General features: G+C 33.3%; 1 protein-coding gene across 1 annotated transcript in view; it reads right to left on the minus strand.

Moving 5' to 3' along the window:
• LOC140440092 (arrestin homolog) overlaps window positions 1-16,379 on the minus strand; it is a 729,008-nt gene that overhangs the window by 59,461 nt on the left and 653,168 nt on the right. The window contains exon 11 of the mRNA XM_072530366.1: window positions 12,641-12,865. Coding sequence (XP_072386467.1) covers window positions 12,641-12,865 — 225 coding nt within the window. The remainder of the gene's footprint in view (window positions 1-12,640; window positions 12,866-16,379) is intronic.

Here is a 16,379-nt window from a genome sequence, read left to right on the forward strand (position 1 = left end):
CAAAGCGAACGTAATTATTGGAGTCATGATGAAGACCTTGGAGTGCCTGTGGTCGCAAAAACTATGTCAAGGAACAGATTCCAGGAAATCAAAAGGTATTTTCACTTAGTAACTAACAGTAATCTGGATACCCACGACAAAATGGTTAAATTGCGGCCAGTAATGTCATTTTTAAATCGATGATTTTAGCAGTGGGGCATTTTTCATGAAAACTTGTCATTCGACGAAGCTATGCTAAAGTGTTATGGCCAGCATTCCAGTAAACAATATATAAAGGGAAAACCAGTGTGTTTTGGTTATAAGATCTGGATCTGATCCTGTGGATCTGCTGTGCAGTTTCACTTTCAGAAAATGTTCTTTTTTCTATCCTATATTTTAATTCAGTACTTCTAATTATAACATTTTAATCCAGGAATAGAAAAATTAATCCGCTTTAATTTATTTACGGCAACCATAGACATAATATGCAATATTTTATGTCGTACTTTTAGTTGAAGAATAGATTAAATTATTTCAAATTTACTACATTATTAACCTTTTAAAATTCAAATTACAGTTTTATCGTAGCTTGTCACAAATTTCACAATCCGAGGCATCTGAGAGTGGGCGTTCTGATTATTATTTATTCTATGGCATAGACAAGAATCGAGTAATCTTTGTCTTGTCCTTAGTTGTATGTTATCGTGTTGTTCTGTTTACACCTTTATGCTCTAAACATATTTAATTTATATTTTTAAAACTTTCTCTAACTAGCTAAATCGATGAAGCCAAAGCAAACAAAAAATATGTTATGAATTAAGCCACATACAGAAAACGACATCGAATGTATTATGTTCATAAAAACCCGGTTGTTTATAAAAATTAAATCAGATACCAAGACAGCGAAAGAGATTGAGTATCCCATTGCGGTTTGGGGAGGGAAACATCAACGATGATTAAAAATTTATAGGACATAAAGTTTAAAAAGTAAAGAGTTTTGTACCTTGGAGGTTTTGGCGGAGGAGTAACTGGGTGTTTAAAAATTAATGATATTTCAGTTGATAAAAATACAAAAATCCTTTCGACAGAGGAAAAATATAATGTATTGCTAAAAATATTGATGTAATCTTAGCATTACAATAAATTTTGTGTATTACGTAACCATCAGCTAGTCGGTAATATTCGCTTCTAGACAAAGGCCTAATCTAAATACTTCCAAATTCTCCATCTTCTCTGAAATATACTCGTTTTCATCGTTCTTGGCGTGTGCCTGAAATAAGCTACTACGGAATTTTTAATATTCGTCTCTCTCTGATACAAAGATGCGTAATTCAATTGTGCGAGTCACGTTCGTCATGGTAAAGTGCGATGAGAAGGGAATGAAGAGACCACTCACGTCTCCCAGTATTGTAGCAATAACACCGATGCGTTTGGCCGATACGGTGTCGGTGATAAGTTCGGCCTCTTTACGAATACAGATAGCTGGCAGTGACGTGTTTTTTTTAACATGTTACCCTGTTCTGTGCAGGTTTGAAGTAGCTGATGAAATAGTTTTTATAAGTAAACAGTTTGTAATTAATTAATAGTTTGAGCTCTTACTGTGTGAAATTCCATTACATAAAATAATACTCTCGATACCTTAAAAATTCCAGTTTATTATAAATTAACTCTCTTTCTTCCGATACCCATTGCAATAATGACTTGTGGCATTGTTCTTGAATGAGCTGGCTAATAGGTTTATAATTGTAGCAATTACCATTGATATTTTATGTTGTTTTAGTCGATTTTAGTCAGTCATTGTTGGAATTTGTTCCGAACAGTTTTATTTATTATTTTTTGTTGTGAATAACTAATTGTTCTATTTAATAAAAAAAAAATGCCGAAAAAAACGATAACAGGAGAAATGCGACAATGTGTAGTTCATTTATTGGAGTATTTTAAAAAAGAAAACAACGGACCTTTGCTTTCGTTATCATCGGTACATGAACAAGTAGCGGACGCTTTGAAAATCAGTCTTCGCACAGTGACAAGAATAAAGAGTGAAAACAAGACAGGGGCAGCTCTTACTACACCAGGAGAGTCACGTAATGTACAAAAAAAAAGACTAATGATGTCAGCGATACTATAAAAGGAGAGATTAGAAATGTACTGTATGGATGAAAGCAAAAGGAGAGCACGTTGCAATTAAAGTTCTAAATACACAATTAAGAAACAAGCATCTCTATGACGGTTCTGATTTAAGTTTGTGGCGTCTTATGAAAAATTGTGGGTTTTCATACAAACTAGAAAATAGTAGACGAGTGCTATGTGAGAAACCATGTATTGTCTCCAAACGACTGTATTTTTTGAGGCATTATATGAGAAATTTTTTAAGTCCAAGCCCACTTTAGTTCGTTTTTTTAGATGAAACATGGATGTTCTTAAAAGGGGCATATAAACGTACTTGGCAAGATGACTGTGTGAAAAGCATCAGAAAAGGACACGAAAATACAGGTAAACGCTTTGTTGTTTTACAGGCCGGAAGTAGGCAAGGATTTGTTAAAGATGCTGGATTACTGTTTTCTACGAAATCGAAGAGTGCAGACTATCATGATTCTATGGATAAAGAGTCTTTTAAAAAGTGGATCTCCGAAAAGCTGATACCAATGTTGGAGGAACCATCTCTAATTATTATGGATAATGCCTCATACCATAGCTCTTTAATAGAAAAGTTACCGAATGCCAGTTGGAAAAAATCGGACTTACAAGAATGGTTACGAGCGAAAAAAATAATTTTTGACGACGATTTGGGCAAGACAGAGCTATTGAGTCTTTGTCGCCAGAATAAACCACAAAATACCAGTTATAGACGAGCTACTCCAAGAACATGGGCATCAGGTTTTGAGATTGCCTCCATATCATTGTCAATATAATCCGATTGAGTTGGTCTGGGGCATTTCTAAACAATACTATGATCGTTATATTGGAGAACATAGACGTGGAGATGAAACAGTGAGAAAAGTTTGGGGCGATGCATTAGCTGAGGCAACACCTGCAGTGTGGGCGAGTTGTGTTAACCATACTGAAAAATTAATTCAGGACGACTGGGCAAAAATGGTCACATATGATGAAAATGAAAGTAGGATTATCATCGATTTGGCGGAAGATTCCAATGATGAAGACAGTTTCAGTGAAGACGCTAACTGATTAGCTAATTAATCAAGGTCAGTACGTTGTAATAGTTCAGAATTCGCTACAGTACTTAAAACTTAAAAAATCTGTATCATTTTTTAATTAAAGTGGGTTAAATAATTAACACTTTTTTGGGTGTATTTTAAAATCCTTTTAAAATCTACTTTTCGTTATATCCTGTCCTATTGTACTGCAAGCTAGAAAAATACTTCTTCGCAATTTATACGTATATTCCGTTATTAGAAATTTAATGAAAAATAATTTATAATTTTCTTTTATAACTATTATTTCGTTTGACATGCTACATTTTACTCCGCCACTGGAGGAGGTAAACGAATCGAGCTTAGACAAGGAAAGACAGATGAAACAACTTATTGGAAGTGTTTTTACACGCACACGCCAAGAACGATGAAAACGATTATACAGTTTCCTGTTTTTCTCTTTCCTCAGCATATATGATGGATCTTAGTTCCATTTGTCATTTCTTAGAATTCGTTCTAGAATATTTCTTACCTACCTAAATATGATCTTTGTTTATTGCTAGATGACCGGTTCATTTCCATTCCATTTTTGCCATCTTCTCTTTATGTTCGATTTTCTTCTGATATTTTTGTTTGTTTTTTTTTATTTCGTATTATGTTAAGCATATACAGATATACTTTTTGTTGTATTATAATAATTGATGTGTTTGTGAATGATTTTATAAGAAATATGGTTAAAATTATGCATGTGTTAAAAGATTTTTTTTAATGAGATGGGAATATGTTACGCGGGTAAAGCCTTACTATGTTAAGAGCATATACTGAAAGAGAGAGATCAATTCTACAGACAAATAAATGGTGTCCCAATGGGCTTTCTACTATCTCCAGTAATTGAGAATATCTTTATGGAAGACTTAAAAACTCGAGTACTATCCACATCATTGCTCAAACCCACATGCTGGGTACAATATGTTAACGATACATTCGTTATCCTTACCGTTTTTCGACGTTATCATCAAAAAACCAATCGCAAGGTTTTCACCACTCTGTTTATCAAAAACCCACCCATTCCAATCGTTACTTGCATTTCAACTCTCATCATTCACCTTTACAAATTAATTCAGTCATTATGTCACCCCGGGGGAATAATTAGGGGTCTAACCAACCACCTTCTGTTATCCCCGGGTGCTCTGTAGAGGGCTTCGAATATACTGTCGAGAGCTCCTCTACTTAAGTCCATTTTCGGGTTATGGACTTGGAAAATATTTATCTTCGGTGTCTTGCCTTGAAAAAGGCAAGATATTTCTTACATGACAATTTCTTCGTCGAAATAAAAACACCAAGTTAAGTTGAAACAATTATCAGCCACAGAGTATGGAAAATAAATGCAGGAAGCAGAGCCCCGAGAGCACTAAGCTCTCTGAGAGCCCGTGAGGGACTGACCTGGCTGACCTGAAAATCGCCAATATTTATATGGGCTGTTCGAGCGATAAATGGGGATTTCTAGGTCAAGAGCCAATGGGAAAATTCGAGGCGGGGCGATACGCATCGAACTTCGTACTAGTCCACAGACTATGGCATTCGATGACAATTAATACCCTTGTCTCCAGACCAATACGTCTTTACAATGATGCAAGTAGACCCGCTGAGCTCTCTAGTTTAAAACAAGCCCTCATCCAAAACAATTACCATGAAAATCACATCAATAGGAGCAATCCACAGACATTAATCTTCTACCCAATCTCAAGCTAAAGACTAAGACCCTCATCATACGAAGGCTTTTCTTCCTTTGATCAAAGGTGTCACCGACAAAATTAACAAAATTCGTAAAACAAGAGGAATAAAGACGATATTTAACCTTCAACAATTTTCATCTGTTGTTCGATCAATGAAAGACATCATTCTAAATGAACAATACGGAGTATATGAAATTGTGCAGAGACATAATTCCAACTAAATAACTCGGAGTTTATAAAATTGTGCTCCCGATCTTATATAGGCCAAACAAATCGTAGAATCCAAAATAGGATTTATGAACATTTAATTTTTGTTCGAAATTCCAATTTAATTTAAGCTCTAGGTCAACACCACCTTCGTACCGGTCATAAAATTGATTTTAAAAACTTCAGAACCATAGGCCTCATTCGCTTCTATAAACCAAGAATTACACTAGAAGCCTTAGACACCGAAAAAAGGCCAAATTGTCTTAATAAAGAAGATGGAGGCATCCATTTACCTTAGACATGGAGAACTTTCATAAAGAAAATATTGTCCGCCCAACCCTCCAATCAAAATCCCGCTGTCAGAAATGTTCGCGCAAAATCCCTGCGCCAATTACCACGCCAACTTTTGCGCCAATCCTCACGCCAAGCACCACGCCAGCCTCCACCCAAACCACGTTACCATCGATGGTATAAATGAACCATCCGCTGTTTCTGTTGTATTCGTATGTAGTTGTTCGTATTGATAGGGCCTAGTATTTGTGTCAGTACTTTTCTTTCAAAGATTTTAATGTAGTTTATATATTTTTGAGTCAACATCCAAGTTTCACATCCACATCACACTATTGGTCGGATTATGGTCTTGTAGATTCGAATCCTGGCTTTTTTATGTACATTAACAATCTAAAAGGCCATAATAATTTTATATAATTAAAATAATAATATTTTGATACATGCCACAATACATATTAAATTAAAAATCATTATACTTAATCCAGGGATTATTTTGTACTATTTTCCCAAAACATATTTAAAACACCATTTTTGAGCGATTTCATTTCACTCACTTTCCTTTATCAATATTTTCCTTGTTTGCCAATAACTAATAGGCCCCCTTTGGCAACTAGCTAAACGTTGAATGGGTTGTGGTTGTCGAGGTAGTGCAAATTGTAGCGAAAAGGAGGCAGCTGATGTGAGCCGTTAATGTTTGTGAGACTGTGATTAGAGCAACCGCACGCTCTGGGCTCTATAAAGGCTTACTCGAAACGTAGGACTTAATTTCGTTACGTGAAAATATTAACAAGAAGCTACAGCGTGTCATTGTAAATTATTAAACGATATTGACGTTTCTTTGGATGTTTTTACGACATAGCGGGTGAATAATTGAGTGACAAGAAACCTAGTAAAGTTAAAAGTTTAGATAATGGCAACAAAATGCTTAGCAAGTGTTACTAAAATTTATAAAATTCGTCATATGCAAGACGAAATTTAAATATATGACTATTTGTTATACGTTGGATTAAAAATCAACTGATGTATTCTTTTTTTTTTCATGCTTTATACGGCAGTTTAAACCTGGCTTTAAAAACGTAAAATTACTAAAAGCAAAAAAAAATTCTATTTTCAAACTAGTGAGTGGGATAAACAGAATTTTTTATAGTAAAGGTATTATTGATAGTTAGTTGTAGATGCTGTAGATTATATACTTAAACTAATGCTTTTTTAAACTAATTAGCCAAATATAATATACTGGGGTGCAAAATTAACCGGACACTCAATTTTTTTGTTTTTTGTTGGTGTTTAGATCGAAACTTGTTTAATTTGTTTGAAATTGTATTTTATGTCTTATTAGCGACAAGTTTTTTTCTTGTTTGAACCTGTTGAGATGTTTTTTTGCGAACAAAAAGACTTTTACACATACGTTTTGTTATTAATGTGAAATATTGGCTTAGTATTAATTTAAGTGTATTGTGGTACTGTACCTGATTATAAGTTCGGCTGTAGGTTTTTGATTGTCTCCTGTTTAAAACTTGCATTAAAAAAATTATGACACCAGAAGAAGTAGCACAAGCTATTGCTTTACAGGATGATGGGCGAAGCATTCGTTACATCGCAAATGCTTTAGGAATTTCTCGAAGTACAGTGTTTGATGCAATACAAAGATTTCGGGAAACAGGACAATACACTAGGAGACCAGGTCAAGGTAGACAAAGAACCACAAGTCAAGTTGAAGATCGCTTTCTTAGCTTACAAGCATTACGCGATCGTACATTATCAGCACCAGTACTTGTTCAACGATTAAATGATGTCTATAGAAACACAGTTTTCATTTATACCGTTCGAAGACGCTTAAATGAATATGGATTAAAGTCCAGAATACCTGTGACGGGACCTCTATTAACAGCAGATCATCGGAGGCAACGTTTACACTTCGCTCGCGAACATCTTAATTGGAGTGTTGACGATTGGAGTGCTGTGCTTTTCACGGATGAATCAAGATTTAACAGATACTCATCGGATGAATGGCATAGGATATGAAGAAGAACTGGTGAACGTTATCAGCAATGTTGTTTTGCTCCGAGAGTTCAATTTGGTGGAGGTGGTATAATGGTGTGGGCAGGCATTTCCCTAGAGGCTCATACAGAACTTGTTACAATTCAAGGGGCAGTTTGAACGCTCAACGGTATATTCAGCAATGTTTGGAAGATCATGTAGTGCCATTTGCTCCATTTATTGGAGAAAACTTTTGTCTAATGCAAGATAATGCTCGTCCGCACATCGCAAGCATAACACGGGATTTCTTGGATGAAGTTGGAATTCGTTTATTACCATGGCCGCCAAGAAGTGCAGACTTAAATCCAATAGATCATGCATGGGATATTCTGGGACGACGTATTCGACGTAACCATGGTGAGTTTGAAACCATGAATGATTTGAAGCAAGCAGTTCGTGACGAATGGGAGCAAATCCCTCAAGCAGACTTTGCTACCTTGATCCGAGGTATGCCTGATCGAATAAGGGCCATAATTAGGGCTCGTGGAGGTAATACACTCTACTAAACATTGTTTTCCATAAAAATTGTTTATATTAAAATAAAAAATAATATTTTTTTCTTTGCTGTTTTTTAAATTTTTTGAATTGTTTATTGTTTTTTCTGAGTAACATTCTTAAGTTGTAATAAATTTGACTTTTAAATTTTGTCTATTATTAAATACTTAATTGGGAACCCAATTGATGCCCAAATCGTGCCTACCGTAGAAACCTCCAGGACTTTGTGGAATGTTCCCCAGAAGCAATTGAACGACTGTGTAAATTATTAGATATTAATAGTTAGTTTTATTTTATTATATTATTTGTATAGATGTGTTTATCGTACTGTTAAAATCCATACGCTAAATAAATAAAAATTTATTTCCTGTATGTTCCTCAGAATTATTACTAATTGAATATGTCTGCGACATTTAAGAAAGAAGATGAAGAATTCTAACCGCGCAAAACTGTAAAGTAGTGGGGGCGGCTATAATTAAATCGTGGGCAAAATTTTCTCAAGTTGTAATCGAACTCCATCAGAAATATGAGAAGATCGATGACTAAAGTTATAAGTATTATCTGAGGATTCGGTACGCTGTTGAAAAAAAAAAAGAAATAATGTCTAATTTCTTTTACTATTTCATGCATAAAAATATAGCAGTCATTATTATTTGTTTTACAAAAATGCACTATTACTGTTTTATATATAAACATTATTACATGGTTACAATGCATGTTGAAATATAATAGAATAATATATAGTGATTAGTAACTTTCTACATCGCTTTAGTAAATTCATAAAATTCCAACTAAAAATATTTTAACAAGATTTTTATTAAAATATGATCCGGAGATAACAGAGCTATTTAAATTTTCGCTTGTTATTTTCTTTTCCTCTCATCGTTATACATAATGTTTTTCCGCTCCCAATTCAAAAATTCTTTGTGTTGTTTTACTCACTAATGACTACAAAAGTTTCATGAACATACCAACATTATGTTTTTTATTTGTCCACAAACAGTAAATGCCATTTTTTGTTTGTCTGTTTACTTAACTTTGAAATATAAGTGGATAAAAATAAGAGCAGCATAAATTGATATTTATAATTGAGTTCCCTTTTGATGTTTGTACTGATAAAATACTTTATATTTCTCAATATTATACTTCAAATGTCTATTAATATTTTGAGCACGTGGTTAAATATCTGGATATATAAAAACAAAATGATATTGAAATTACAGGTTAAATAAACTTTTTCACAATTTTTATTTCAGAATTTTCTTGAAAATTATTCCCAGATTGGAAATTGAAACGTCAAAACTAAACGAAAGCGTAGTTTTTATTACAATTAATTTATTTCCATGAATAAAATATTGCATGATAAGAAAAATAGCAACCAGTGCCTTAATACTTCAACACACTCTCTTCCTTTGGTTTCTTGAAATTCTGCCCATTACTTACACAGCTTACGCTTACTCTCTCTCTCTCTCTCTCTCTCTTATCGTTTTCCCATGACTGAGAATCGTGATTCTTCCAATATTCCTCCATTGGCCTCTATCTTCAGCTGCTCTGAGAGCTTCACAGAATGAGTTTCCCGCTGAATTCTTAATTGTAGTGATCGTCCTCTTAATCTTCTCCACGAAACGTTTCCAAAAATAATTAATCTCTCCAAACTATCGTCACCTCTGCGAACCACGTGACTGAAAAATTGCAGAATACATTACAGACATATTGTGGGCAGCCTTTTTTTAATCTCAAGTTGGTTTAAAATAGAAACGTTTGTACTATGAGCTATCCAAGGTATACGCAGCATTCTTCTCCAGTACCACATCTTAAAGGTACCAATTTTTTGGCGCTCGCGTTCACGAAGAGTCCAAGTCTCTGTCCCCAATAGAAATATTGAGAATACAAGAGTATTCACCAGTCTCATCTTGATATTTTTAGAGATAGATCTATCTTTCCAAACTTTAGTTTGGAAATTTCTGCTTCACAGTTACCATCGTTAGTTATACTAGACACGAGAAAGACAAAACTGTCCCCTATCTGGTATTTCTGTAACATGTTAGTCAGTTGAATAGTGTGGAATCTGTAGACCACCAGTATTTTTGTCTTAGCTTTATTGATTTTTAGACCAACTTTATTGCTTTCGTACTCAAATCTTAAGAAGATTTCGTATTCTCAGGAGATTAAATATTGCTTGCTCTTCTTCTTCTTCTTTAAGTGCCATCTCCGCGACGAAGGTTGGCAATCATCATGGCTATTCTGACCTTCGAGGCAGCTGCTGTGAACAATTGTATTTAGCTGCAACCAAACCGCTCTCTTAGGTTCTTCAACCAGGAAACGCGTCTTTTTCCTACGATTCTCCTACCCTTTACTTTTTTTTGAATTATGAGTCTCAAGATGTTGTATCTTTCGCCTCTCATCACATGTCCGAGATATTGCAATTTCCTTTCTTTTATTGTATTTTACATTTCCCTCTCTCTGCCTATTCTTCTTAACACTTCTGTATTCGTGACTCTATCTACCTACGGAATCCTTAACAATCTTCTAAATGTCGACATTTCAGACGAGTTAAGTCGATTTATTCGGGTTTAATGTCCATGATTCAGCTCCATAGCAGAGTACACTGTGTACATAGCATTTAATTAGCCTTATTCTGAGGGCCAATGCCAGATCTTTGCTGCATAAAATCTTCTTCATTTTCACGAAGTTGTCACGTGCTTTTCTAATTCTGACTCTTATTTCTGCAGTATAATCGTTATTTCCTGTGATTATCGTTCCCAAGTAAGTATATCTTTTTACTCTCTCAATCTGCTGGCCGCCTTTCGTTAATATTTCGTTTGTATTGTTGTTCTTGCTAATTTTCATGAATTTGGTTTTTTTTTGATGTTAAGAGAGATCCGTATTCTCCACTATATCTTAATATTTTGTTCATTATTCTTTCTAAGTCTTCCAAGTTGTCGGCTATTATGACTGGATCGTCGGCATACCTAATGTTGTTAATTAAACTTCCGTTCACTTTTATGCCTACTATCTCGTTTACAAAAGCTTCTTGTATGATTTCTTCAGAATAAGCATTAAACAATAACGGCGACAGTATGCAACCTTGCCTGACCCCTCTCCTTATTTCCACTTCTTCTGACATTTCTCTTCCAATTTTCACATTTGATCGTTGGCTGTAGTATAAATTTGATATCAATGTTACATCCCTCACATCCAGATTCTTGTTATACTTCTATAAGTCGGTCATGTTTTGTGGAATGGAGTGGAATGGAATGGAGAGTCGGCCCACTCCATTCCGAAACCCAAACTGTGAATCAATAATATCCATCTCCAGCTTAGCGTGTATTCTATTATGGATGATTTTTAGCATGGTTTTTAAGGTATGTGACATTAGACTGATCGTTCGATAATCACTACATTCTTTTGCATTTACTTTCTTTGGTAGACAAATAAATGTTGATGTTAGCATTTCACGTGGAATGCTTTATGTGGAATATATTGTGTTCAGTAGTTGGACTAAAAGACCTATGTGTTTTTCATTGACCAGTTTTAGCAATTCACTTGGTATTTCATCTGGACCAGCAGCTTTATTATTTTTCATGGACGCTACTGCATGCATAACTTTTTAACCAGACATAGCAGCTCTGAAGATGGACTATTTAGTCCGAAAACGTTCTGTGATTTAGTCCGTAAGGGTTTCGTTAAATAAATATATTTGCTTTTATTTATTTACACAGGGAAGACGTTCAGTGAATATTTTCAATTCCTCAAGTTTCAATCCCCTATCAAGGGTAAATTTTACCTAGGAAAGAACTCAAAAATGACAAATGCTTCTCTTATCACCGATAGAAGTTTTTCTTCTAGCCTTTTTTGTTACGCACTACCAATGTTATGTCGTCTACGTATTCTATAAATTGTGTTGAACTTTGAATAATTTTTAAATCTCTTTCCAGAGTTTCCTTTTTTTTAATCATAGCGGCCCATTTACTTTACTGTAATGTGCCGAAGCCCTCCAATAAGTTTTAGACGGCACTGGGTCCGAATTGTTACACTGGTAGATAGAAACGTAGTACTAACCCTTGCAGTATAAATCACTTTGGAAATCTGGTTGATGGAAAAACGAAGAAATATGGGCATCTTCTTCAAAACTTCTTCCTTTTTTTATTTCATTTTTCTTTTCAAAGTTACACTGAGGTACTCTCTTTTCTTTCACTCATTTTTTTACTCCTCAATATTTTTTTAAAATTTAAACCGTCTGGATAGACTGTACAAATTAAAACAAACTCTTATAAACCAAAGTCGAAACATGTATATGAATTGTAATATATAATATGAATAATATGAAATAAGGGAGAAAACTAAACAAAGAAAAACCCGCCAATAACTCAGGCTATAAGATCTGCTTGGTAGAGTTTATTGAGAGAATATAGACATTTTCTGTAACTAATCTGTAACGCTTTCTCATTTTTCGGTACATTCGTGCAAACCAAATCGCAAATATTATGGCAACAGTAAAATTAGTCTTTGTATTTAAATTAAGCGCTTTACAAAGCGGCAAACAATTTTATTGCTGTGTTCAAAAAATCTTTTAGAAGATTAATTATACGACCTAACAGTGAAATTGTGGAATTATTATTTCAATTTTTTTTAATTTGATTTTTGATTTGAATTGATAAAACTGATACAGCAGTAGCTATGCCACTAAATTTAAAAACTGAACGTTTTTAGTCAAGATTCATTAAAACAATTACTCACCGGAGAAGTTACTGTTGATGCCAAACTTGCACCAGTCCTATTGTAAGATTCTTCTAATGCGATCCAGTTTTTAGTGGCCCCTTTAATAGGCACTAATGAATAAGTCTTTTCAAAAACAGTATTGCTATGTATAGGACAATCGTGTTTGGCATTGTGCAATGCGACGACGTTCTTGAATTTTCCGTTGGAAAACATACAGACGTCTACATGCTGTACAATGAATACCTAAAAAAATAAAGATTTGTTAAGCCAAGATTAATAAATAGTCGGTTTTTTAGTTTAACAGAAGTTTTGTTAAATTTTTCTAAATCAACATTTATCCTTAATATACTAAGATTTGCTTTCATGACAAATTAAAAAGTTCATAAATAAATATAAGTTTTATGGATCAACTAATTGTCATATTGTAGTTTTCTTTTAAATAAAATTAACTTTTAATAATTATTTAATAATTTAGCAAAATTTGATATTTCATTTTGACAGACAGTATATTTTGACAGACAAACGTTTTAATTTATTTGAGTACCCTATCTCCAAGCCCAGTAATTGTTCAGTCCTCCTTTCAACCATCAATAAGCAAATTCAAATTGCTACAAGACAACGAAATTGCTGTTTATTGTGTTATTGGTGATACTACTATTGTAGAAATTTTTTATTTCCTTTCCGTTTTCATATGAATTTTGTAACTTCTTCATGAAATTCTTTATATAGTAGGCTACTTATATCAATCTTTTTTTACTAATGTGTTCCAAGTCTGTTGATAATTTGTTTGTTTTTTGTCGGTATGTTTACTTTAGTTTAATATATAATTTTGCAAGAAGTACATACAAATAAGGATTTAAGTTTTTTTCAAAATATTTTTTTAAACTTTCAATGAAAACATTAACTATTCATTAATAATTTAAATCATAGATACATATCATATCAAGATACATATAACAATCAAAGAATTTTATTTACAAATTATGAAATATCAGCTCTAATTATATATTACAGTAAATTTATATTTACACCCAAACCCAACGATAATCTCCTTCCATTCAATGGTTTCAAGTTTGCCTTTTCCACCAATGATATTATCTCGATAGCTAGAAATGGATCAAACGAGTACAACTAGAGCAATAGCGGAAATTCGCAATAAAGTTGAATAACCTTTGATATCCCGTTGTTTCTGATGCATCAAATTGATAAATCTTCAGCTTCACCTACATCACACCTACATCAAATAATTACAGTTACTAATGGGATATTACCGTCCCTATACATCGCTGCATCAGTAGGAACTACTTTCTAATTACATTTCACTTGTAATAATATAATTGGGCTCGCATTGTTACAGAGATGTTACAGCAAGACTACAATATTACCAAAAATGTATTTTCTATACGTAGAAATTTGAGATTTTTGCAAAAACTGTATTTAAGCAGAGCTTAATTATGAAATATGTGCCCTTTTAATTGGTGAAATTGTTTTAGAATCTCTCTACTATTAAGATAACTTATTTAATAAAACTATTCGTTCCACTATTTGGAAGAGTGATTTCATCGTTTGAAGGCGAAAAAGTGAGGTAAGACTTAAAGAAATGAAAATCCAGTGGCGTACACTTATTTTTTGTTCAACGTTAATTATATTATATTTTTTATGTATTATTTGTTTGAAACAGGCCACAATATATTTATTTACATGTTTTTAGTGACGTTTCGATCTCTATATCCAAAGACCGATTATAAAGATATAAATGATAGTCATATTTATTTTATTCGTTTATTATAGTTTATTTTTATGAACGAGAGAGTAATTAGCATAATTTTAACTGGTAGCTCCGACCACTCCATGGGCGTGCTCAAGATTAATTGAAAAATTACTTTGAATAATTGTAAAAAATAAATGAATTATTTCAGTGTTATAAAGTGTTGTGTGTATGTAAACAAAAGTGACCTCTTTTATCACACACTATATTAGAACTGACTGGCCTACATTAAAAAGGGTTTTAAAAAATTCACATTTTTTTTAATTTTTAAAAATTACAAAAGAGAAAAAGAGTTTTTAAAACCGTCTAAGGTATGTTAAATAGATGAATAAAAATATTAATATAAAACTTACAGCTACTTGTTACAAATCCAAATCAGATTCAGAAGATGAACTTTCAGAACCAAGATTTATAATAACTGGCTCGATCATTTTATCAGTAATATTGTCCAGCTTCCACATTTTTTCCTCTTCTTTAATAGTGTGATTTACTGCCTTTTCCCAGTTTTCAGGTTTTACATTATTTACGGCCTCCAAAAACAACTGTTTAACATCATGAATTTTAAAAGTGGTATTTTTTCTTGAAACTTCACTCTTTATCTGTGCCCGTACCAGTTCAATCGGGTTTAATTCACAATGATATGGTGGGGATCTAAGTACTGTCATTCCACGATTTTTGGCAATTTCATCAATTTCGTATTTTTTAAATTTTTCTTTATGAAGGGCACACAACGAATAAAGTTCCTTTCTTATAGATCCGGGATGGTACGTAATATTTTTTGAACTTAGCCAATTCTGCAAGTCTTTTTTTAACCACTTGGTTGTGGGCAGTCCTTCTATAAGTCTGAAGTGATAACTTGCATTATCTATTACTATTACACAGTTCTTAGGAAGAAGATCTATCATTTGTTCGAACCATTCTTGAAAGACATCAGCGTTCATGTCTTCATGGTAGTCACCGGTACGAGTTGATTCAAAAGTTAATAAACCACCTTCAACAAAACCGTCTGAACTGCCAATGTGTACTATTATCAGCCTGCGTCCCTTTCCTGATGGTGGGTTTAAACCAGTAGATAAGTTATTTACAAAAGCGTGCCTTTGACTTATAACAGTTTCATCCTGCCAAAATTTATTTGGTGTATGAACCTCGTTGATCCATGTTTCATCAAGATAAAATATTTTTCTTTTTTGGTTTCTCATTTTCTTTATGGTTCTTAGAAAATGTCCTTTCCATATGACAATATCGCTTCTTTATAATAAAATAGACTTTCTGGGATTCTTTTTCCAGCGGAAGCCTATTTCTTTTAAAAGTTTCCATAACGTACTTCGACTCATTTCTGAGTAATCCTTATCATCTCGAACTGAGACAAGAACTTTATCCAATGTTGGAAATTCTTGTCTAAAGAATAATTCATGCACTTTCCGTCGAAGTCCTTCTTTAAAATGATATTCTATTTGAAATTTTGGTTTCCCTGGAGCATTACGTGGCATTTGAAAACTACCACATTTCTCTTCTTTAATAACTCTGTAAATCGTAGATTTCCCAACACCAAGTGTACTGCTAACTAACTCAACGGTCTCATCAACAATTTCACATAAACGTTTGTCTGTAAATGATTTAAAACAATTAAATATTAATGTTTTTTCATTAACTGTTAGAGGACCAATTTTTCGGCGTTTACACGGCACTTCCAAATTTTCCATAACACTAGTATACACAATAAACTGCACCTTGCAACTGAAGTACCTACTTTTAGTGAACTGTTAAGAATTTTGAATACGCCACTTGGACCTTCCTATATACAAAATGGAAAAACCCACTATCACAATTTTCTGTGGAATAAGTTTAGAAGGTAATTATCTAGTCAATTACTGTCGTAGATTCCTGGAATTAAAGAATTAAATGTTTGATTGTTGAAACCCTTACTTTGTGGAATGCACTCATTTCAGATAAAATAAAACGTTTTATTTTATCTAAAGAATTAAACTT

The sequence above is a fragment of the Diabrotica undecimpunctata genome, chromosome 4, assembly GCF_040954645.1.
Source record: "Diabrotica undecimpunctata isolate CICGRU chromosome 4, icDiaUnde3, whole genome shotgun sequence".
NCBI classification, from domain to species: Eukaryota; Metazoa; Arthropoda; class Insecta; order Coleoptera; family Chrysomelidae; genus Diabrotica; species Diabrotica undecimpunctata.